Below are 25,635 nucleotides of genomic sequence, written 5' to 3' on the forward strand. Positions count from 1 at the left end.
CCCCCCTTGTCTTGGCGATGGATGCCTGCCCCCCTTATCTTGGCGATGGATGCCGCCCCCCCTTGTCTTGGCGATAGATGCTGCCCCCCTTGTCTTGGCGATGGATGCTGCCCCCCTTGTCTTGGCGATGGATGCCGCCCCCCCTTGTCTTGGCGATGGATGCCGCCCCCCTTGTCTTGGCGATGGATGCCGCCCCCCCTTGTCTTGGCGATGGATGCCGCCCCCCTTGTCTTGGCGATAGATGCCTGCCCCCTTGTCTTGACGATGGATGCCGCCCCCCCCCCCCTTGTCTTGGCGATGGATGCCGCCCCCCCTTATCTTGGCGATGGATGCCGCCCCCCTTGTCTTGGCGATGGATGCCTGCCCCCTTGTCTTGGCGATGGATGCCGCCCCCCTTGTCTTGGCGATGGATGCCGCCCCCCCTTATCTTGGCGATGGATGCCGCCTCCCTTGTCTTGGCGATGGATGCCGCCCCCCTTGTCTTGGCGATGGATGCCGCCCCCCCCCCTTGTCTTGGCGATGGATGCCGCCCCCCCCCCTTGACTTGGCGATGGATGCCGCCCCCCCTTGTCTTGGCGATGGATGCCGCCCCCCCTTGTCTTGCCGATGGATGCCTGCCCCCCTTGTCTTGGCGATGGATGCCGCCCCCCCCTTGTCTTGGTGATGGATGCCTGCCCCCCTTGTCTTGCCGATGGATGCCTGCCCCCCTTGTCTTGGCGATGGATGCCGCCCCCCCCTTGTCTTGGCGATGGATGCCGCCCCCCCCCTTGACTTGGCGATAGATGCCGCCCCCCCTTGTCTTGGCGATGGATGCCGCCCCCCCTTGTCTTGCCGATGGATGCCGCCCCCCTTCTTGACTTGGCGATGGATGCCGCCCCCCCTTGTCTTGGCGATGGATGCCTGCCCCCCTTGTCTTAGGGATGGATGCCGCCCCCCCCCCCCTTGTCTTGAGGTCGGTAGCGGCCCCTTTGTCTTAGGGATGGACACCCCCCCCCCCCTTGGGGAAGGATGCATCCCCCTCTTGTCTTGGGGAAGGATGCATCCTCCCCTTGTCTTGGGGAAGGATGCATCCTCCCCTTGTCTTGGGGAAGGATGCATCCTCCTCTTGTCTTGGGGAAGGATGCATCCCCCTCTTGTCTTGGGGAAGGATGCATCCTCCCCTTGTCTTGGGGAAGGATGCATCCTCCTCTTGTCTTGGGGAAGGATGCATCCCCCTCTTGTCTTGGGGAAGGATGCATCCTCCTCTTGTCTTGGGGAAGGATGCATCCTCCTCTTGTCTTGGGGAAGGATGCATCCCCCTCTTGTCTTGGGGAAGGATGCATCCTCCCCTTGTCTTGGGGAAGGATGCATCCTCCTCTTGTCTTGGGGAAGGATGCATCCCCCTCTTGTCTTGGGGAAGGATGCATCCTCCTCTTGTCTTGGGGAAGGATGCATCCTCCTCTTGTCTTGGGGAAGGATGCATCCCCCTCTTGTCTTGGGGAAGGATGCATCCTACCCTTGTCTTGGGGAAGGATGCATCCTCCTCTTGTCTTGGGGAAGGATGCATCCCCCTCTTGTCTTGGGGAAGGATGCATCCTCCCCTTGTCTTGGGGAAGGATGCATCCTCCTCTTGTCTTGGGGAAGGATGCATCCTCCTCTTGTCTTGGGGAAGGATGCATCCTCCCCTTGTCTTGGGGAAGGATGCATCCTCCTCTTGTCTTGGGGAAGGATGCATCCCCCTCTTGTCTTGGGGAAGGATGCATCCTCCCCTTGTCTTGGGGAAGGATGCATCCTCCCCTTGTCTTGGGGAAGGATGCATCCTCCCCTTGTCTTGGGGAAGGATGCATCCTCCTCTTGTCTTGGGGAAGGATGCATCCCCCTCTTGTCTTGGGGAAGGATGCATCCTCCCCTTGTCTTGGGGAAGGATGCATCCTCCTCTTGTCTTGGGGAAGGATGCATCCCCCTCTTGTCTTGGGGAAGGATGCGCCCTCCTCTTGTCTTGGGGACGGATGCATCCTCCTCTTGTCTTGGGGAAGGATGCATCCCCCTCTTGTCTTGGGGAAGGATGCATCCTCCTCTTGTCTTGGGGAAGGATGCATCCCCCTCTTGTCTTGGGGAAGGATGCATCCCCCTCTTGTCTTGGGGAAGGTGCATCCTCCCCTTGTCTTGGGGAAGGATGCATCCCCCTCTTGTCTTGGGGAAGGATGCATCCCCCTCTTGTCTTGGGGAAGGATGCATCCTCCCCTTGTCTTGAGGATGGATCCCCCTCCCCCTCCCACACCCCGACTTGGGGATGAAACCCCACACCCCCCCATCTTGGGGAAGTGCTGCTGCTCCCAAGTGTTTTTTGCTGTACAGGAGGTTCACCCACATGGTGAACCCTGCTCCAAACCCAAACTGTTCAAGTACCTCCATGAGGTACCTCCATTCTACTCAATTGTAGTTTTATCAGCGTTCAGGGAGACGATCACCTCTGGTGTCCTCTCCCCGGATGGGGTCGTTATTATGTTCAGCCGGCGTTGGATGTTCGCTGTTAGCTGGCTGCCCTTAACAAACCCAGTCTGATATTCTGTGATCACTTCTGGCAGGCAACTCTCCCGGCGCCTTGCCAGTGCTTTCGCTAAGACTTTCACATCATGAAAGAGAGAAATGGGTGTGTGATCCTTTTGGGGATCAAGAAGATCGAGGCCTGGGCCAGTGTGGGCGGCAGGGTCCCCTTTGATAGTCAGTCCTGTACATCATGGTAGCATAGTGGTTAGCACAATTGCTTCACCGCTCCAGGGTCCCAGGTTCGATTCCCGGCTTGGGTTACTGCCTGTGCGGAGTCTGCATGTTCTCCCCGTGTGAGGGTTTCCTCCAGTTTCCTCCCACAGTCCAAAGATGTACGGGTTAGGTGGATTGGCCATTCTAAATTGCCCTTAGTGTCCAAAATTGCCCTTAGTGTTGGGTGGGGTTGCTGGATTATGGGGATAGGGTGGAGGTGTGGGCTTGGGTAGGGTGCTCTTTCCAAGCGCCGGTGCAGACTCGATGGGTCGAATGGCATCCTTCTGCCCTGTAAATTCTTTGATGATTCTATGATGATCTCCCGCAGGTGTGGGGCCGGCACTGCTGCAAATATTTTGTAGAAGTTCACAGGGAACCCATCTGGTCCCGGCGCCTTCCCTGACTCCATGGAATTAACGTATTTTGCCCAGCTCTCGCAGTGCTTCCAGCCCTTGTTTCCTGTCCTCCCCACCGCCGGTAGATCCTGTTTGTTGAGGAACTGTTCCATTACCGAGTCCTCCTTCGGGATTCGGCGGTGTATAGCTTTTGTGAAGGCCACGAAGAATTCAGCCTGAGTTTGTAGAGTCAACAGAAAGTAACTTTATTTCCAACGATATATGCCCAGCAGCAGTAATTCACCACTGCTTCCGATTCTAGCTGGTACCACAAGGCCAGCTCTACTGGCTACTGATTTCCCTGCCCCTCTCATTGGGGAAGCTCACCCTCCCCAAGAGTTAGGGGATAACCAGAAAGAAAAAAAAGAAAAAAAAAGTTAGGGGATAACCAATAGTCCCCAGCCAATAGGATTCAGGCAGGTTATAACATCAGCCCTTGGAAGCTAAAGAAATTTGGCATGTCTGCATCGACTCTCTTAGACTTCTCCAGATGTGCGATAGAGAGCATCCTATCCGGCTGCAGCACAGCCTGGTATGGCAACTGCTCGGTCCAAGATCGCAAGAAACTGCAGAGTGTGGTGAACTCAGCTCAACGCATCACACAAACTTGCCATCCTCCCATTGATTATGTGTACACCTCCCGCTGCCTCAGGAAGGCAGACAGCATTATCAGAGACCCCTCCCACCAGGGCATTGCCTTCTGCCAGACCCTTCCATCAGGCAGAAGGTACAGAAGTCTGAAGACCCGCACATCCAGACATAGGAACAGCTTCTTCCCCACAGCTACTAGACTCCCCAACGACTCCCCCTCAGACTGATCTGTTCCCTGGAAGAACACCATTCACGACGTCGTATGCTGCTCTTGCTCATGTATTTGCTTTGTTTGGCCCCTTGCTCCGCACTGTAACCAATCACTGTTTGTTGATGCGCCATTTGTCAATGTACTCTGTCGATTATTCTTTTTGTCTACTATGCAAGTACTGGGTACGTTCCATTGGCCGCAGAAAAATACTTTTCACTGTACGTCGGTACATGTGACAATAAATCAAATCAAATTTTGCAAAGACCTCATTAACCTCGTTCGGGTCTGTCACCATCCTACCATTTCTGTCCCTAACTTGTGCTCTCTTTTTTGCGGCTGTATTTTTTCTCAACTGATGTGCCAGCATACAGCTGGCCTCATCTCCATGTTTGTAGAAGGCCCTCCATGCCTGGCAAAGCTGGTGGACTGCCTTCCTAGTGGAGAGCAGGTCAAATTCCATCTGCAGTTTTCCCTCTTCCCCAGCAGAGTACCCCGATCAGCTGCTGCTTGCCTGCCTGTTCTCTCGCTTGAGTGCAATAGGGCCGGATAACACCGGGATGGGTCTCCAGCGAGCCTCCCGACCGGCTCTGCGCCTCCTGGGATTCTTTGACGCCCTGCAAGACGTCGGAGTCGGGATCCCGCCCCAAATGGGTGGGACCAAATGATGCTCAGAGAAGTCCTAAACCTATTTACGACCTACCTGCCCAGGATCCACCGGCCTCCCTTGATTCTTCGGCCTCTCCAGGGATGTTACAGCCGGACGCCGATCAGCGATGGTCCACACAAACATGGACCAGGCGGAACAGCACCGAGGGGGGGGGGACTCCTGGGCATTGGAGACCCCTGGGTGGTCAGGGTAAGTGCAGGGTGGCTCCCTGCCCCTCCCCCTGGAATGTGGGCACCTTGGCACTGCCCAGCTGGCACTGCCCAAGTGCCCAGATGGCACTGCCAAGCCAGCAGGAGCACTGCATGGGTATCAGGGCGGCAGTGCAAGGTTGCCTGTGTCAGGGTGGCACTGCCAAGGGCCAGGGGCGAGGGGCGGGTTCCCATAAAATGAGGGTGAGGGGGGGTTTGAAGGGTGGAGGAGTGTAGGGCAGGTAAGTAAGGGCCTTTGCCAGGTTGGGTGAGTAATGGGTGGGGACCCTGGAAGGAAAATTCTAAGTGTGAGCACGGTGTGAAACTCCCCTGGGCCCAAAAAAGTGACTAAGTGTCATTGAATAGCGGCAGAGCTGGTGGGGAAACTCCTGCCACAAACTAATTTTGAAATTTTTCGGGGAGAATTGGGCCCTTAGAATTGTTTTTAGCACCGGGGAGCTGAACTCCGAGATCGGGCCGCCATTTTGAAAGGGTGCCCCAATCTCTAAGTGAGCTTGTGGGTCCCCCAAACCCCCTACCCCACCTATGGGCAATGTCATCCCCCCCACAAACATGGGAACTATCCCATACCCCCCAAGTAAGGACACCCCACTATGGGGACCCTAGAGGCTCCCATCTTCAGGCTCCCCAAGCCCCCTCACAGCGTCCCCTCTTTTCATGAGCGTGGCCTCCCTCGGCCCCTGACCCTTTGCAGTGCCACTCCGGCACCTTGGCACCCTTGCTCTGCCGTCCTGGCACCCGGACAGTGCTCCTGCCAGCTTGGCAGTGCCATCTGGACACCTTGGTAGTGCCAGAGTGGCAGTGCCAAGGTGCCAACTGGGCAGTGCCAAGATGCTCTTGTTACGGAGGCGGGCCAGAGGGCCATCCTGCATTGCCTCTGACCATGCAGGGGTCTCCGATGGCCCGAGAGACCCCTCCCCGGGTGCCATTATGCCTGGTCTACGTGTGTGTGGACCAGTGCTGAATGGCGCCCCACTGCAGCCTTACTGGGGAGGCGGGAGGCCGAAGAAACAAGGGAGGCCGGTGGATGCTGGGTAAATTCACCGAAGCCGGTTTAAAAGCGCTTCGGCACGCGCCGTTTAGTGGATTCAGAGTCTTGAGATGGGTGAGGACTCTGGCTCTCTTCACTGGCTCATTGAGGCCCTTTATGTTCCATGCTGCCCCCTCCCCTTGTGGGGTCAACCATACTCACCCTGTGCGCCTGGCCCTGTTCGTCCCGGCCTGCCCTTACTCATTCCATTCAAGATGGGGAGAATGTGCAAACTCCACACAGACAGTGATCCAGGGCCGGGTTTGAACCCAGGTCCTCGGTGGCGTAATGCAGCAGACCACTGCGCCACCATGCTGCCCAGCTGCTCTGTTTTCTGTGGGGTTTTTCCCTTCCGTTCCCTCTGGCAGCCCCACGGTTCTCAGATTCTGTCGCCACGATTGATTCTCCTGGTCGTCAACTTTATCCTCAAGTCCCTTCTGGGTCTTGACCAGACTCGCTCCGAGGCTGAGGTTTCCCTCCCCTCGTCTCTACTGGCTTTTCGACTGGGTGGTTGGTTCTTTCCCATCCTTCTTGGCAGTGCGGTCAATGGGGGTATAAACTTGGGGATTATCGGTACTTTTGATGCCCTTTTGTTGGGGTTAAAATGCCGCAGTCGAAGTTCAACCAAAGCCGCGCTTCATGTGACCACTCAGATCCTGGCTGCCACTGGAAGTCCTGCTTTGCATTTTTTAATGACCTTCAGTTTTCCACTGAGCTCTGGCTCCAGCCAACACACAAACAGATGTGGACCTCATCTTATATTTTCCTTCCACTGAACCTCCCCTGATCTGAGTGTTTCCTCAGAGAAGCTTTGGCTGCATGGTTGCAGCAATCTCCCAATGGATCAGTCAGACTGGCACAATCTGTAGCTGCTTCAGACTCTGCAATAGTCAGAGTGAGATAGCAACACTGTTATAACTTAGTGCTAATGATGGATCATTCAGTGTTTCTTCACAGTAGAACAAGCTGTTGGGACAGAATATCTGCTGTGTTTACTCAGACATTCATCTTCTGGAGACACTTTGAGATGATTCATACTGGCATTCATGGAACCAACCAGGGCTACGCCATTCCCGCTGTCTCCAATCCCAAGCAGAGATTGAGTGCGCGATTCTCCGACCTCGTTATGCATTCGCCCGAGCATAACATGGCTGGTGAATAGTGGGAGAAACGGAAAAGGAGAGCCATGCCAAGCGTCATACCATTTGCAATGCAACCAGCCCGCTCCAGTAGGCAAAATCAGGATCTCGCCGTAGCGTGGCGAGAAACCAATTATCACCACTTAAGCCCCATTTACATACAATTAACGAGAGTGACCCCATATCCAACGGCCTCCCGTCATTCAGGGACCTCCCCAGCATGTGGTCACACTGGCGCCGATTAGTACTCCTTTTCAAAATGTGAGCCGGTGGAAGGGCTTCTGTGGGGAGCACAGGAGGTGAGTCGCCATCTTTGCTCACAGGCAAAGAGCCCAGGGGTGCTGAACTTGGGACCCCAGTGCTCAGTGGGGTGCGGGGACCTTAGCTGGGGATGGAGGAACCCTCTGCAGGGGTGGGCCACCATCGGAGGTTGTGGGGGGGGGGCGCTGGGGGGGCAACTGCATGCGTCACCACCATGGTAACCCCTGGATCGTGTGTACCCGTTACTGGGGCAACCCTTGTCCCTGCCGTCTGCCCCACTGATCACCCACCGACTGCCGAGGCCTCTGGCCGTGTGGTTGAGACTATTGCAAATAGGAAATTGGTTATCGTGGTTAAGGGAGCTCTTCACACAACCCACGTGGATTCCCGTGGGTGGGTAGGCCACTTTGCATGTGTGAGTCATTGCCAAGCATCCCAATCACACCTTGATGCATCGACACTGTGCATAAACACTGCGGGAGACAACATCACACTGGCAATAGTCAACATCTGAACACCCAGGGGATGGAACACAGCTCCGCGGACATGTTCACGGCCTGAGGGTGGGTGAGTGCCACAGGGAGGGGGGATGCCTAGTGACATGGGCCTAGGGTTCGGAGGTCAGCCCGCATTGCGGAAGAAAGTGACAGAGGCAACATACTAGTTGTGCACACAGGTGTTTATTGTGTTTTACAATTCCCCACCCTCCCAATGGTGCTGTCTCCTCACCTCCACCGGTGCCGTCAGTGATCCTCGATGTGCTTTGCCCTTCTAGCTCTACCACTACCTAGGTGTGTCCCTAATTGCACATCTGACGTGGAGCAGCCTTCTCCAATCACACCTTGATGCATGGACACTGTGCTTAAACACTGCAGGAGGCAACATCACACTCGCACAGGGGCAGCACAGTGGTGCAGTGGTTAGCACTCACGGCGCTGAGGTCCCAGGTTCGATCGCGATTCTGGGTCACTGTCCGTGTGGAGTTTGCACGTTCTCCCTGTGTTTGCGTGGGCTTTGCGTCAAGGAAGGAAAGGGAAGCGAAGTGTCTGAAATGGACCAGGTGAAAGTGATGGAGGGGTGGAAACTGGAAGCGAAGTTGATGAATTTTCCCAGGTCTGGATGAGAGCATAAAGAGGCACCAAAATGGTCATCAATGTAACGGTAAAGGAGTACTTTTGAATTGTTGGGGATGTGTTAGTACTTCTGAGCACTGCATAAAAGCAGTTCCCAGGTTTACAGGCGCTTTAATGTTGCAACACATCCCAAGATGTTTTGACAATTATTTTGTGCACCCAATTCTTTTATTTTTCCAATTAAGGGACAATTTAGCTTGGCAATCCATCCACCCTGCACATCTTTTTGGGTTGTGAGGGTGAAACCCACACAAACACAGGGAGAATGTGCAAACTCCACACGGACAGTGACCCGGAGCCAGGATCGAACCTGGGACCTCGGCGCCGTGAGGCAGCAATGCTAACCACTGCACCACTATGCCGCCCATGACAAAACTCGCCACTGAGTCGCATGAGGAAATATTGAGCAGAATTTCTGGCCCTTATTCCTGTCCCCCCCACAGAGGGTCCTCCGGTGGCGGGGTGGCCGAGCCATACAAAACACCACAGAATTCGGCAGGACTGGAAGATCCCATTGCCATGCCGCAAGGGGTAACATGCTGCAGGGGGGCCAGGAAATCCTGCCCAAGGATAGGTGAGGTAAGTTTTAAGAAGCGTTTGCAATGAGAAGAAGGAGATCGAGAGGTGGAAAAGTTTAGCGAGAGAACCCCAGAGCTTAGGGTCCAATGGCACAGTGAAGAGTATCAGGGAGTTACTATCCTTGTGATCTCCTCCCCCACTACAAACCTCCGAGACCTTTGTGGTCCTCCAATGCCGGTCTCCTGAACAACCCCGATTTTAATCGCTCCAACGTGTCTTCATCTACCTGTGCCCTAAACTCTGAATTTAACTCCAGCTCTCCTCCTTAAAACATAGCTCATTGACCAAGCCTTTGATTCTCTTATGTAACTCGGTGTTGAACTGTATTGCTCCTGTGAGGAACAATTGAGATGTTTTAGTGTGTTAAAAGCACTCTGTAAATGCAAGTTTTGAAAACTGTTGGTTGATTAAAAGATGAAATGTGGAATATTATTTTAATAATTTTCTACTAATAGTTTGTGAAAGCAGTTATGGTTTCTTGTGATGAGATGGAAGTGATACGTTGATGTTCTAAATTACTTTTAGATCCAGAAATTGTAATCACCATCCAACGCAAGCTACAAGAAGCAGTTAAGGTATTTTTTGAAGAACTATCACTGAAGGTTTTCTGATCTTTCACCATCCAGCCTGCATCCATTCAGCACACTCTAAATTGTCTGCCTGAATCCTTCATTACAGGGTTTCGTTAAGGACGTCCTGGGAAAATTTGCATACTTATCTTCACTTCCAATAAAGGTAAATAAAACAATTTGCCAACCAGAATGCTTCTTTCACTTAACTAAGCCCAAAGTGAGCATGTCACAGAAACAGGTTACAAATTAAGATGAATAATTCATGCCCAGTATTTAGAATTTTTCCAATTATTTGATTCCACTCCGCTTCCTGTGATGTGAATTTCATATTTTTTATCAATATCTAAAGATTTTGTGTTATCCTTTTAAACAGAATTTCATATCCATTGATCTGAATTGGAAGTGGCGAGTGAGGTATCTGGTGATTGAATCAATATTGCCTATAATTTGCTCACATACAAACCTTTTTTAAAAATTCCTTCATGTGATTTGGGCGGTGCTGGCAGGAACAGAATTTGTTGCCCATCCCTAATTGCCGTACAACTGAGTGGTTTGCTCGTCCATTTCAACGGGCAGTTAAGAGTCAGCCAAATTGCTGTGGGTCTGGAGTCGCGTGTAGGCCAGACCAGGTCAGGACAGTAGATTTCCTTCCCTAAAGGACATTAGTGAACCAGATGGATTTTTACAACATTTGACAATAGCTTCATGGGCCATCATTAGACTTGTAATTCCAGATTTTTATTGAATTTGAATCCCACCACAGCAGATGGTGGAATTTGAATTCACTAAAAATCTGGAGAGAGAGAATATATCACTTTCTCCCACATCCCTGTCCCTAGAACATGGTGACCCCGAGGGAAGGAAATTCTATTCACAATCTTAGAAGATTTCGGCAATAAAACAATTGTCTACCTTCGATTTTCCTCATATGGCCATTTCTGTTTGAGACTAAACTAGGATTGTAGACAGTCATAAATCTTCTAGAAGGCACCATGATCCTGCCCCTGGTCTCCAGGTTTGTTAACTTTCAAGCATGAGCCACCAGTTCATACTCTGGTCTCTCTTTTCAATCCCAGCCCAGGGCATTGAACCCAATGGTGGTCCCATTGCTGTCGTCCTGTCTGAAATCAGCAAATTACACTGGGCAGTTGCTGAACCTGAGACCCTCTGTTATTCTACATCTTAACCTACCCACTGCACCATTAGGACAGCTCCAGCTTCAAATATCAACCATGTTCAGATATCCTATTGAGGGAGAGATCTCATTATAATTTATACAATTTGTACTCCTTACCAACATTTAAAAGTTTTGAGATATGATAATATCCCAGTTGGAGAGGGGAAGTTTTACTGAAGCCAGTAGAGTACATCCATTACTTGGGGAGTTTGAAAATGCAATAGCTTTGATGCTAAGAATTTAATATGAGGTTGTGAGGTGATATAAGATTTCAGATAATTCTGCTTTCAATAACAATATTTTTTTCTAATAGATTGAAGAGCCAATTTATGGGAATAAACATTTGGATTTTACAACGTTCATTACTCCGGGAATAATCCTAAGGTGAAGTGTAAGAAATATCAATGTTATCAATGTGTACAGCTTACAGTTCGTGTTAGCGACACAGTACATCTTACTGTTACAATGGCATTGACAGTACAGCTTATCGTTACAATGTTATCGATACAGTACAGCTTACAGTTAGTGTTAGTGACACAGTACAGCTTACAGTTACAATGTTGATACAGTTACAATGTTATTGATACAGTACAGCTTACAGTTACAATGTTGATACAGTTACAATGTTATTGATACAGTACAGCTTACAGTTACAATGTTGATACAGTTACAATGATATCGATACAGTACAGCTTACAGTTAGTGTTAGCGACACAGTACATCTTACAGTTACAATGTTGATACAGTTACAATGTTATCAATATAGTACAGCTTACAGTTACAATGATATCGATACAGTACAGCTTACAGTTAGTGTTAGCGACACAGTACATCTTACAGTTACAATGTTGATACAGTTACAATGTTATCAATATAGTACAGCTTACAGTTACAATGTTATTGATACAGTACAGCTTACAGTTACAATGTTGATACAGTTACAATGTTATTGATACAGTACAGCTTACAGTTACAATGTTGATACAGTTACAATGTTATCGATACAGTACAGCTTACAGTTAGTGTTAGCGACACAGTACAGCTTACAGTTACAATGTTGATACAGTTACAATGTTATCGATACAGTACAGCTTACAGTTACAATGTTGATACAGTTACAATGTTATCAATATAGTACAGCTTACAGTTACAATGATATCGATACAGTACAGCTTACAGTTAGTGTTAACGATACAGTACAGCTTACAGTTACGATGTTGATACAGTTACAATGTTATCGATACAGTACAGCTTACAGTTACGATGTTGATACAGTTACAATGTTATTGATACAGTACAGCTTACAATTGCAATGTTATCGATTTGCACATTCTCCCGTGTCTGCGTGGGTTTCACCCCCACAACCCAAAGATGAGCAGGTTAGGTGGATTAGCCATGCTAAATTGCCCCTTAATTGGAAAAAAATAATTAGGTACTCTTTATTTTAAAAAAACAATGTTATTGATACAGTTGCAATGTTATCGATACAGTACAGTTTATGGTTACAATGTTATCGATACAGTACAGTTTATGGTTACAATGTTATCGATACAGTACAGTTTATGGTTACAATGTTATCGATACAGTACAGTTTATGGTTACAATGTTATCGATACAGTACAGTTTATGGTTACAATGTTATCGATACAGTACAGTTTATGGTTACAATGTTATCGATACAGTACAGCTTGCAGTTGATTTTGGGCTGAAGCAGTTTCTGGAGTTTGAGTTTTAGATTGAGATGTGACCAAACAAGAAGCTGTACTCTCAGTAGAGTTCACTTAAAGATCTGACTGTGAATAGAACAGCAGTTTCTGGAGAGGCTGGCAGATTAACCAGTAGTTTGACTCAGGCAAGAACCTGCAGCTGGTTCCTAAAGGAGCTTTCTTTCTTGACACCTCTTTACAGCAAGTATTCCTGACTCTGCTAACTGTATTTAATATGGATTTTGACCTGAGATGGGTTTTGTTTGAATGGAAATAAAGATAGCAGTTAGGATTGCTTCATTGTTTGATGAGCGTTATTTAACAGGTAATTGAAAGGCAGTTGTCTTTTTATGGTGTTGAAGTTAGTAATACAGTGTTAATCATAAAGTTTGTTTAAATATACCATATCCCTATTTGTGCGTGGAATCACTCCTGGTGCAAAGTATCCTTTCCTCAGTCTTACAAATTAAATAAAATATTGTGATTCTGTCCGGTATCCTGGCAGCTGTTGAGGTCTGGTCCAGGATCGTAATAGTTACAATATTATTAATACAGCACAGCTTACTGATACAATGCTGCCAAATTAGATCGTATTTCCTATGATTCCATAACATTTCGCATTCTGAATGATAATCAGCAATAATAAACTCGCTGCAAATCCATCAATAAAATAACAATTTAATTCATCTAATACCTGACTGCAGCTGTTGAGGTTGCAAATGCTTTCACAAGTGCAGGGATTTTGCATTAGGAAACAAAAGGAAAACCTGTATCTATTATGCACATTAAAATTCAGATTTGTTATGCTTTTTTTATATTTTGGTTTCTGTGTGCAATAGAAATGCTTCACTTACTTTGTGTGTCGGCATTGCTTTCTTTCTTTCCAGATACACTTATTACTAATAACCCCCCCCCCCCTCCCCGATACTCCTCTCACTGTTACCCCCACCCGCAAGCTCTCTCTCTCTCTCTGATACCCCCAGACACTCTCTCTCTGATAACCCCACCCCTGCTATGCTCTTTCTCTGATTTCCCCCCCGACGCTACTCTCACTGATATACACCCCCCCCCCCCCCGAGGCTCCTCACTGATATGCACACACACTCCCCACGCTCCTCTCACCGATACCCCCCAACGCTCCTTTCACTGAGACCCCCCCCCGACGCTCCTCTCACTGATTACCCCCCCCCACGCCCCTCCCCGATACTCCTCTCACTGTTACCCCCACCCGCAAGCTCTCTCTCTCTCTCTGATACCCCCAGACACTCTCTCTCTGATACCCCCACCCCTGCTATGCTCTTTCTCTGATTTCCCCCCCGACGCTCCTCTCACTGATATACACCCCCCCCCCCGAGGCTCCTCACTGATATGCACACACACCCCCCACGCTCCTCTCACCGATACCCCCCAACGCTCCTTTCACTGATTACCCCCCCCACGCTCCTCTCACTGATTACCCCCCCCACGCTCCTCTCACTGATTACCCCCCCCACGCTCCTCTCACTGATTACCCCCCCCACGCTCCTCTCACTGATTCCCCCCCCCACGCTCCTCTCACTGATTACCCCCCCCACGCTCCTCTCACTGATTACCCCCCCCACGCTCCTCTCACTGATTACCCCCCCACGCTCCTCTCACTGATTACCCCCCCCACGCTCCTCTCACTGATTACCCCCCCCCACGCTCCTCTCACTGATTACCCCCCCCACGCTCCTCTCACTGATTACCCCCCCCACGCTCCTCTCACTGATTACCCCCCCCACGCTCCTCTCACTGATTACCCCCCCACGCTCCTCTCACTGATTACCCCCCCACGCTCCTCTCACTGAGACCCCCCCCACGCTCCTCTCACTGATTACCCCCCCCACGCTCCTCTCACTGATTACCCCCCCCACGCTCCTCTCACTGATTACCCCCCCCACGCTCCTCTCACTGATTACCCCCCCACGCTCCTCTCACTGATTACCCCCCCCACGCTCCTCTCACTGATTACCCCCCCCCACGCTCCTCTCACTGATTACCCCCCCCACGCTCCTCTCACTGATTACCCCCCCCACGCTCCTCTCACTGATTACCCCCCCCCACGCTCCTCTCACTGATTACCCCCCCCACGCTCCTCTCACTGATTACCCCCCCCACGCTCCTCTCACTGATTACCCCCCCCACGCTCCTCTCACTGATTACCCCCCCCCACGCTCCTCTCACTGATTACCCCCCCCACGCTCCTCTCACTGATAACCCCCCCACGCTCCTCTCACTGATTACCCCCCCCCACGCTCCTCTCACTGATTACCCCCCCACGCTCCTCTCACTGATTACCCCCCCCACGCTCCTCTCACTGATTACCCCCCCCACGCTCCTCTCACTGATTACCCCCCCCACGCTCCTCTCACTGATTACCCCCCCCACGCTCCTCTCACTGATTACCCCCCCCACGCTCCTCTCACTGATTACCCCCCCCACACTCCTCTCACTGATTACCCCCCCCCACGCTCCTCTCACTGAACCCCCCCGACGCTCCTCCTCTCACTGATTACACCCCCCACGCTCCTCTCACTGATTACCCCCCCCACAGCTCCTCTCACTGATTACCCCCCCACGCTCCTCTCACTGATTACCCCCCCCACGCTCCTCTCACTGATTACCCCCCCACGCTCCTCTCACTGATTACCCCCCCCCACGCTCCTCTCACTGATTACCCCCCCCACGCTCCTCTCACTGATTACCCCCCCCACGCTCCTCTCACTGATTACCCCCCCCACGCTCCTCTCACTGATACCCCCCCGACGCTCCTCCTCTCACTGATTACCCCCCCGCCACCTCCTCTCACTGATTACCCCCCCGACACTCCTCTCACTGATTACCCCCCCCGACACTCCTCTCACTGATTACCCCCCCCCCGACACTCCTCTCACTGATTACCCCCCGCACGCTCCTCTCACTGAAACCCCCCCACGCTCCTCTCACCGATACCCCCCCCAACGCTCCTCTCACTGATTACCCCCCCCCCACGCTCCTCTCACTGAAACCCCCCACACTCCTCTCACCGATACCCCCCCCCCACGCTCCTCTCACTGATTACCCCCCACGCTGCTCTCACTGATTACCCCCCACGCTCCTCTCACTGATGCTCCTCTCACTGAAACCCCCACTCGTTTGATGCTGCTCTCACTGCCACATCAAGATACAAGATCAGATCCCAAGCGTGCTGCCTGATGGCCAGCTCCATACTGGCCAATGTGTCAGTGTGACATTAACACTGCTCTCATTAACTGGTGTATCGAACACATTCAAATAACCGTCCGCAATGTGATTATAACAAAGGACTAATTTAAATCTTCACAGCATCGCTTTCTTCTTGGCTGTCGGTTTGACTGCACTCTCATTTGTAATAGAACGAAGGGAAGGTTTACTGGACAGATGCTGGACAGCAGGTTTGTGTGACATGATTAATGTGACAAATTAAATTAACCTTTTCAGAAAACAAAAACCATTCATTGTGAATCCTCAAATTACATCGTTCATCAAAACCACTGGCTGAAACAATCTGATCGTAATAATCTATGACAAGGTCGTTGTTCACAGAGAAATCATATTGAGCACCTTTCGAGTGACATGGCTCTGACTATTGGACACTTTATATATGATTCTTATAAAACAGACATCAAATTGGTTGTGTTGTCATTTCACTAACATATGCATATTTGAATAATCATCATGCTGCTTATCATAGAATTTACAGTGCAGAAGGAGGCCATTCAGCCCATCGAATCTGCACTGGTCCTTGGAAAGAGCACCCCACTTAAGCCCAGGCCTCCACCCCATCCCAGTAACCCCACATAACCTTTTTGGACACCAAGGGCAATTTAGCATGGCCAATCCACCCTTATCTGTATATCTTTAGACTGTGGGAGGAAACTGGAGACCCAGAGGAAACCCATGCAGACATGGGGAGAACGTGCAGACTCCAGACAATGACCCAAGCCAGGAATTGAACTTGCGACCCTTGAGCTGTGAAGCAACTGTGCTAACCGCTCTGCTACCATGCTGCCCAGTGCTGCTTGATCAATAGTTTGAGGGTGACACAGTACAGGGGTCTGCACGTTGACTAGGCCCTCTGCAGTAAAGTCGGTGGGTGTTGCAGACATCACAATAAACACTCTCATTAGAAAATATATAGAAATATGTCCACTCTCTCAAACTGGGCAATGAATAGACTCCAGGGTGATGATGTGTAAGTTGCAATACCATATATGCTAAATTCAGTCAGAACAAATTGGCCCATAGCTGCAGCTTGTGTCCAAAGAATCCATTCTGCTTTAAACAATCCACGTTTACAGTTCAACATTGTCCCTGAAGGTATTTTCTTGTCATCAATCTTTTCCATGTATTTTCATGGACACCAACTAACACCTTGAACTTCAGTGGGAGCTTGTGGCTGGGATTGTCCGACTCCACGGCAGCTCGGCGATTCCCAGGGGGATGTGAGAATCGCGCCCCGACGCCGGCTTACCGATTCTCCGGCGTCGAATCTCAGGTGCCCATGGGATCGCAGCCGTGCCGGTCAGGGGCCATTGAAAGATCCCCCCCCCCCCCGACGATATTCGGGACTCCGACTGGCCGAGTGGCCGCTGCGTTCCGCCAAGTCCCGCCGGCGTGGGTTACTCAGGTCCCACATGACAGGACCCGGAAGATGTGGCTGCAGGGGCTGCCCTGGAAGGGGAGCGGGGTATCCGACCCCGGGGGAGTGGGCCCCCCATGTTGGCCTGGCCGGCGTTCGGGGCCTACCGATTGGCGGGCGGGCTGGTTCTGCGGGGCCCTATGCTCCTCCGCGCCGGGCCCCTGTAGGGCTCCGCCATATTGCCCGGGGACGGGCGCAGAGACGGGAACCCACGCGCATGCGTGGAATCACACCGGCTGTTCCGCGCATGCGCAGAATCACGCCGGCCGTAGTGCGCATGTGCGAACTTGCGCCAGCTGTTCCGCGCTAGCTGGAGCTGCAAGGACCACTCCAGAGCCGACCTAGCCCCCTAGGAAGGGGAGCATTCCTGATTATCGGGGACCGTTGACGCTGGAGTGGTTGGCACCGCTTTTCACGCCGGTGTCAGAACTTGGTCGTGGGATTGGAGAATCACGGCCTGTAAGTATTCTTGACAAAATAGTTACAGGGCTGGATCCTCCGTTTCACCGGCAGCGGAGGCACGCCCACAGATTTCCCGACGGTGTGTGGATGCCCACAATGGGAAACCTCATTGGATGACTGGCGGGATGGAGAATCCTGCTGCCGGTGGGGTCGTGCCGCACCACAAAATAGGTGCAGCAGGGCAGAGAATCCCACCCATAATTTTCAAAGAAAATTTATCACTTTTAAGGGAAGTGCTGTCGATAATGTTTGTATCATAAGATTTGAGAGCATGATGAGTGAGTACAGGTAAAAAGCAGGTTTGAAGTGTTTACTGGATATTCATCATTCTGTGTGTATTTTATGGGTTTAGGGTGACGCAGTGGTTAGCACTGCTGCCTCACGGTGCCGAGGTCCCAGGTTCAATTCCGGCTCCACGTCACTGTCCGTGTGGAGTTTGCACATTCTCCCCGTGTCTGCGTGGGTTTCACCCCCACAACCCGGAGATGAAAAAAATTAAATGAAAATCGCTTATTGTCACGGGTAGGCTTCAATGAAGTTACTGTGAAAAGCCCCTAGTCGCCACATTCCGGCGCCTGTCCAGGGGAGGCTGGTACAGCAATCGAACCGTGCTGCTGGCCTGCTTGGTCTGCTTTAAAAGTCAACGATTTAGCCAAGTGAGCTAAACCAGATGTGCAGGGTAGATGTATTGGCCACGCTAAATTGCCCCTTAATTGGAAAAAATGAATTGGGTACTATAATGTGTGTATTTTATGAAGTAAAAGTTTAAGTCCTATTCCCGGTGGGGTATTGTTGTTTGTTTTGTATTAACTCTGCATTAATATTTTTGTCTAACTCCTTCATTCATTGCTTTTATTCAGGTGTTAGTTCCCTGGAGATAATATTGGCTCATGCTGCCTCTCACCTGCTGACCATGACTATACAGACAGCATTGTTACTCATCTTTACATTTCTCGTTTTCAAGGTCAGTTCTGTATTTTCCTGCAAAAGTTTCAAATGGGCCGGTATTGAAGAGTCTGCCCACAATCTGAAAAAATCTTTAGTTTGGTTGTGTATTATTGGTATAAATTCCATGGTCAGGCCGTTAAAGGTAAGCCTGCCACTAGCTCATGTTTATTGAAGGGTCCAGACCTCTGAACAATGTTCAGAATCTTTACCACATGAGTTTTGAAGTAAGGATGGGACCATTTTCAAGGGCCCAGCTTAGGTGGTTTCTGAGGGCCAACCTCTTGGGAGGCTTGACCAGAGGCTGCCAAATGACAGGCCCCTCTAGGAGTGCTGTCCAAAATGCCTCTGTGAGGCTGGCGGATCCACTGGGATAGGGAGACCCCGCTGATGTAGGAAGGAAACAGTGAACAAGGTGGACGGACATTCTCAGGACTTCACCAAAAAGTACAAGTAAGTGTGGTCACAGCTGCCACGTAATCCTTATGGAGGGGGAACTCTTCTTTAGGCCAGCCTGTGGTTAAAGCTGGCCCCCTACCCTAGACTGCCACTGAGCTATCTGACAGGCTTGAACTTCAGCAGTGGGATGAGGAGTAGAAATGATGAAAAAATGATGAGTGGAGCTTGAGCCGTAAAAACGGAGACGCTCCCACTTTCGCTCGTGTGAAACCCCTCGAGAATACCTTTATTTAATGCTACCAACTTTGGGCAGAGATATTCCACTGACGACTCTAATGCTGCACAATTTCCAAAGCACTAGTTTTTATTTCCAAATTATTACCAAACAATGTCTGCACGTAGCACATTTCAGAACCAGTCGCTCTTTTAAGCGCTGTTGCTTTGTTCAATTAGCCCTGATTGATGCAGACATGTTTCATGGACAAACGATAGGAGCAAATTTCCAACTTACAGTTGAAGATCAGAGTAGCTTTTAGCACAGTAACTCCACAATCTATACCAAATATTGCTTTACATCAGCACCTGTTCTCCGGTAAAATGCAGTCCCAAATGAAAGGGAATGGAAACATTTGTTCAAGGGTAGTGGGCACCAGCATTTATTGACCATCTCTAGTTGCCCTTCAGAAGGTGGTGATAAGCTGCCTTCTTGAACCGCTGCAGTCCATGTGGTGTAGGTACGCCCACAGTGCTGTTAGAAAGGGAGTTCCAGCATTTTGACCAAACAACAGTGAAGGAACGGCAATATATTTCCAAGTCCAGATAGTGAGTGGCTTGGAGGGGAACTTCCAGGTGGTGGTGTTCCCCGTGTGTCTGCTGCCCTTGTCCTTCTAGATGGTAGAGGTCATAGGTTTGGAAGGTGCTAAAGAAGGAGCCATGGTGAGTCGCTACAGTGAATCTTGTAGATGGTACACAAGGCTGCTACTGTGTGTCAATGGTGGAGGGAGTGAATTTTTACAATGTATATCAACTTACTGGTTCCCTTTGTTCAAAAAGAGATGTGCAAGTTGAAACTGCATTGAACAATTGATTGCCTTGAACTAATCACTTTTATCTGTGTTTTCTGCCATAGATTCCCAATGAAGGGAACTTGTTCCTGATAGTAATTCTTATCTTAATGCAAGGAATCACTGGAATGTCCCTGGGCCTTGTCATTGCGGCTGCATTCGATGATGAGCAGTCAGCAGCCCAGGTTGCACTGGGTATCTTCTATCCAAACATTGTTCTGAGTGGTAAGTGAGATTTAACGGAAAAACATCTTGGGCTGGATTCTCCGCTGTCGGGATTCTCCATTGCGCCGGCAGTGCGTCCACACCTGGGGATTTGCCGACGGCGTGGGGCTGCCCACAATGGGAAAACCTATTGGCCGACTGATGGGACGGAGAATCCCGCTGCCGGCGGGAGTGCAGCGGGAGTGCGGCGGGGTTGAGAATCCCACCCCTTGTATTTATGTATAGCACCTTTAATGTAATAAAACATCTTGAGGTACTTCACAGGAGTAATTATAAAACAAAGTTTGACATTGAGCAACAGAAGGTGATGTTAGAACAGATTGAGTTTGTTCAAAGTGATTGGTTTTAAAGATCATCTTGATGTAAAGAGAGATGGAGAGGTTTAGGGAGGGATTTCCAGAGCTTGGGGCACTGCCAGCTGAAGGCATGGCCACCAATGGTGGAGCGATGATGATGGATTTACTTAATAGTCCAGAACATAGGAGTTGGGAGCTGCAGTAGGGCCACTCGGCCAGAAATAGAGGAATGCAGAGATCTCAGAAAATATGGGATTGAAGGAGATTACAGAGTTAGGGAGGTAGTGAGGTCATGGAGGGATTTGATGACACAGATAAGAATTTTATAACTGAAAAGCAGATCAGAATCTACAGGGCTTTAGAGGAATGGTACTGGTGCCATTTAGGGCATGGGCTAATGTCTGACAATTGAACCAAAAAAAAAAAAATCCGTTCTGGAACTTGCATAGGAACATTACATAGAATTAGAAGTAGAAGTAGGAAATTCAGCCCTTCGAGTCTGCTCTGCCATTCAACGAGATCAGGCTGATCTCTTCCTGGTCTCAAATCCACTTCCCAACCTGTTCCTTGTTTAATCTGTTTTTTAAATCAGAAATATATCTATCTCCGTCTTGAAACCATTTAATGACTCCAATTCCACCGCACTATGGGGCAGCGGGTTCCATTTGCCTTTTTAATTACATGATGTACCTGCATACAGACTTTCTGTGATTCATGAACAAAGACACCCAGATCCCTCTGCCCAGACTCATTTTCAATCTACTTTCCATTTAGATATTAACTTGCATTTCTATTTTTTTTTGGCTAAAATGGATAACCTCACACTTATCCACATTAAACTCCATTTGCCAAATTTTGGCCCAATCGCCTAGCCTATCTATGTCCATTTGTAAAATCTGTATCTCCTCTTCACTGCCTGCTTTCCCACCTACTTTAGTGTCAAATTTATTCTAATTTATATGGAAAATAAAATGCCATGAAATAAATAAGAATTGCATTGGTGATAGCGTTAGGTTAACCATTTCAGAGTCGCTTTTCTTTCCCAATCCCAACTCCAATAAAAGTTTGGGTCTACCTTTAACTCAGCACATTAAGGGGCAGCACGGTGGCACAGTGGTTAGCATTGCTGCCTCACGGCGCTGAGGTCCCAGGTTCGATCCCGGATTTGGGTCACTGTCCGTGTGGAGTTTGCACATTCTCCCCGTGTTTGCGTGGGTTTCGCCCCCACAACCCAAAGATGTGCTGGTTAGGTGGATTGGCCATTCTAAATTGCCCCTTAATTGGAAAAAATGAATTGGGTACACTAAATTTATTTTTTACAAACTCAGCACATTAAAATAATCTTCCCTGAGATATTCTAATCCTCACATATCTTCATCAGTTTGTCATCACCTGCCCAAAATCAGGCAATTCCTGATCATTTCCACCATTTCCTGTTTTGCATCTGGCATTCGTATATCTTGCCATTTCATGTTCCTATTGCGTAACTCTTAACAATATAAATAACATCCTCAGCAGCACAAAGTCTTATCATTTCCCAGATTTGTTTTTTTCCTATGGAAATCCAGTAAACTGTTCACAGTGAGAGTGACAAAACACTCCGTTTAATAAAAGCAGATGGAGATGCTCCTCCCCCTTGAATGATTTCTTCAATTCATTTTGAAAGTTCTTATTGAATCCGTGTCCATTGTCCACTCAGGCAGCCCGTTCCAGATCACAACAACTCGATGCATTATTTTTTTAGTTTAAAATACCCAATTTATGTTTTGTTTCAAATTAAGGGGCAATTTAGTGCGTGGCCAATCCCTGCACATCTTTGGGTGGTGGGGCTGAGACTCACGCAGACACTGGGAGAATGTGCAAATTGCACACAGACTGTGACCCGGAGCCGGGATTGAACCGGGATCCTCATGAGGCAGCAGTGCTAACCACTGTGCCACCAAGCCGCCCAACTCGGTGCATAATAAAATATTTTCCTCATGTTGATCTTATCCTTATCAGAGATGCATCTGAGTAGCAGATGAATCATATTCCAAGTTCGTCTCTCTTTGTTTCAGGAATCATCTGGCCGATTGAAAGTATCCCTTATGTCCTGAGATGTTTTAGTTTAATCTTGCCACAAACATATGCAGCCGAAGCACTGCGAGGTGTACTTTATCGAGGTAAGGAAGCATATTTAATCAATTCAGTACACACACACAATTTCTGTTAATTTGAATAAGTTAGCCTCCTGAAAGCTAATCTATAAACCTGGAGACTAATTTTAAACGTTAAAGGTGAAAATGGTAATTTTGTGCCATGATAATGTAGACTTTTCTGAAAAAAAACTGTTTTCTGAATGTTTTTTTGTATTTTCCCCATAACCTCTCCAGTGCAGATTGCTTGGGACCAAGTCATTTCTGGATTTTGGAATTTTCTGGAATATAGAATGATGTTAGAATGTGTAACCGCAAGAGCATGATTCGGAAAACACTGTGGACATAAATATTTACCTGAAACATAAAATAGTGATAGAACATTTACAAATCCATGCTATGGACAGGAAGGGGGTTCATTTAAACAGCACTAATTTCTGCTCTCACCAACCATCCATAAATGAAAAGGTGTTTTGATTTGTTTCCCCCTTTCTAAACAGTGGCGTATTTCCAAATCCCTTGGGTTTAGTGTGATCCAATTTAATTAATAACCCCACAGAAAAACCCAAAATAGGATGAACTCAAAGGGTTAGTTTATTTGCTCACTCTCAAACATGGGAGGTGGGTAACAATGTTGCCTCCTTTGCACTCCTACAGGAAAAGACCAGAGAGAAAATAAATATTGTTTCATGTGAGTCCAGAATCATAGTCCAATGAGGTATTCTTCCAGAATGTTGTCCCTTTGCTGTGCAATGTTGTGGAGGACGCAGCAGGCCACCGCGATGTGAAAGACTCTCCGAAGACGATTCTGGACAGCCCCTCCAGAACGGTCCAGGCACCTGATGCCGAAACACCACTCGATCACGCCTCTGGTCGCTGTATGGACGTTGGTCTGTGGCCCCCGGATAGGCGTCATCAGCCACGAATAACCCCTGTTGCCCAAGAACCAACCCCCCAGACAGGGTTTGCCTCAAAGCTGTCAGGAACTATGGAGTGTACCAGGATGAAGTCACCGTACACACTGCCAGGGTATTGGGCACAGACGTGCATGATGTGCAGCCCATGGTCACACACCAGCAGTACATTCATCGAGTGGAACCCCTTTCAGTTTGTGAAGACGGTCCCATCATAGGCTGGGCACATGCATCCCGTCAAATACCCCCTGGACCTGGGGCGATGGTGGCGAATGCCGCTGCCCAGGCATATATTGTGCCTGCTGGGCATATAGGGCCTCCGATGTGATGTGCATGCACCTGTGCACCGAGGCTTGTGAGATCCCAGACAGGTTCCCACTCGGCGCCTGGAAGGATCCCGTGGCGTAAAGGTTCAGGGCGACTGATACCTTGACGACCACCGGCAGCGGCTGTCCTTCTCCATACCCTCACGGTTCCAGATGCGCCATGATCTTGCAGATATGTCACACTGTACCCCTGCTCAGCTGGAGTCTTCAATGGCATGCTCAGTTCGGCAGGTCCTGTACACACAGGGTCTGATGTGGTGCCTCCTTTCCACCTTCTCCTCAACCTGTTAGATGGCTGGCTCTCCATCCTCACCGGCTGGCTCCTGTTCCTTGGGGGCAGGCTCTGCCGCTGCAGTGTCCTCTCCGAGCAGCTCCTACTCTTAGTGCATCCGCCTGGGCTGCGGCGGCTAGGATGAAGGGCATAATTCCTGGTTGGATTCTAAGTCCATTGTCGGCAGGGGGTGAAAGTCAGACATGTTAGCATGATGCTTACCCCATGCCCAACCAGGTCCACCAGACTACACAGTGGCCCCTGCCCCTGCATATTCCCTGGCTGTTCCCCATGGCACTCTGCCCTCCGCACGGCACCAGGGCCCTATCGGTGCCAGCACCATGGGGGCTTCTGGCCCCCTCACCCATCCTTACTAGTAGGGGTACCGGTGGCTGGTGCTCCCATGCCAGCAATACGCTCGTGGACCCTGTCTGTGCCCTCATATTAGGGCTACTGTGGCCGACCCATTTGGAGGGCCGTGTGATGTCCTTCTGGTGGGTGGCGACCGGTTGTTGGGGGAGGGGCACAGTTGGTGGGGTGTGACCGGTTGTTGGGGGCGGGGCACGGTTGGTGGGGTGGGGAGAATCCATATGGCCGGTGTCACTCTGCGCAATCATGGGCCATGGTGGGCGGTCAGTGGGGTGCGCGGCATGATGGCCGCCATGCAGGCCATAGCAATGGCAGTCTGTGCCTGGTCCCCCTGACCATGGTAAAGAATGTGCAAACTCCACACAGATGGTCACCCAAGGCCGGAATTGAATCCGGGTCCTTGGCGCTGTAAGGCAGCAGCGCTAACCACTGTGCCCCTGTCGTTCAAAGTGGCCTATCAGACCCCTTGTGATGAAGCGAAACCTGAACTCAATTCTCCCTCCTTGAACGGGCCTGATCTTCGGTGCACTGTCTTCCCTGTGTCGTGATGCAATTTTGAACTTATAAACATCAAAAATAAAGAATAAAAACACTTTTTAAAAATATAAATAAAAATAAAACATGTAACTGGAGCCAACCTGAAAATGAGGAAAACAGGGGAAATGGTGGTGTCATGGTAATGTCACTGAACTAGTGATCCAGAGGCCCAGGCTGATGTTTTGGGGACATGGGTTCAAATCTCACGACAGCAACTGGTGGAATTTAAATTCAATTAATAAATGTGGAATATAAATCTTGTCTCAGTAATGCTTTTTAAAAATAAATTTAGAGTACCCAATTCATTTTTTTCAATGAAGGGACAATTTAGCGTGGCCAATCCACCTACCCTGCACATCTTTTTGGGTTGTGGGGGCGAAACCCACGCAACACGGGGAGAATGTGCAAACTCCACACAGACAGTGACCCAGAGCCAGGACCGAACCTGGGACCTCAGCGCCGTGAGGCAGCAGGGCTAACCCACTGCACCATCGTGTTGTCCTGTTGTCTCAGTAATGCTGACCAGAAAGCTATTATTGTGGTTAAAAACCCATCTGGTTCATTAATACCCCTTTAGGGAGGGAAGTCTGTGGTCCTTA

The 25,635-nt window shown here is 49.7% G+C and overlaps 1 protein-coding gene across 5 annotated transcripts in view; it reads left to right on the forward strand.

Moving 5' to 3' along the window:
- The window catches only part of abch1 (ATP-binding cassette, sub-family H, member 1), a 110,893-nt gene that overhangs the window by 83,027 nt on the left and 2,231 nt on the right, over positions 1-25,635 (forward strand). For all 5 annotated transcript variants that reach the window (XM_038807643.1, XM_038807678.1, XM_038807669.1 and 2 more), the window contains exons 13-19: positions 9,483-9,532; positions 9,636-9,692; positions 11,020-11,090; positions 15,758-15,846; positions 18,416-18,519; positions 20,029-20,188; positions 22,542-22,646. In XM_038807643.1, coding sequence (XP_038663571.1) covers positions 9,483-9,532; positions 9,636-9,692; positions 11,020-11,090; positions 15,758-15,846; positions 18,416-18,519; positions 20,029-20,188; positions 22,542-22,646 — 636 coding nt within the window. The remainder of the gene's footprint in view (positions 1-9,482; positions 9,533-9,635; positions 9,693-11,019; positions 11,091-15,757; positions 15,847-18,415; positions 18,520-20,028; positions 20,189-22,541; positions 22,647-25,635) is intronic.

The sequence above is a fragment of the Scyliorhinus canicula genome, chromosome 1 (genome assembly GCF_902713615.1).
Source record: "Scyliorhinus canicula chromosome 1, sScyCan1.1, whole genome shotgun sequence".
Taxonomy (NCBI): domain Eukaryota; kingdom Metazoa; phylum Chordata; class Chondrichthyes; order Carcharhiniformes; family Scyliorhinidae; genus Scyliorhinus; species Scyliorhinus canicula.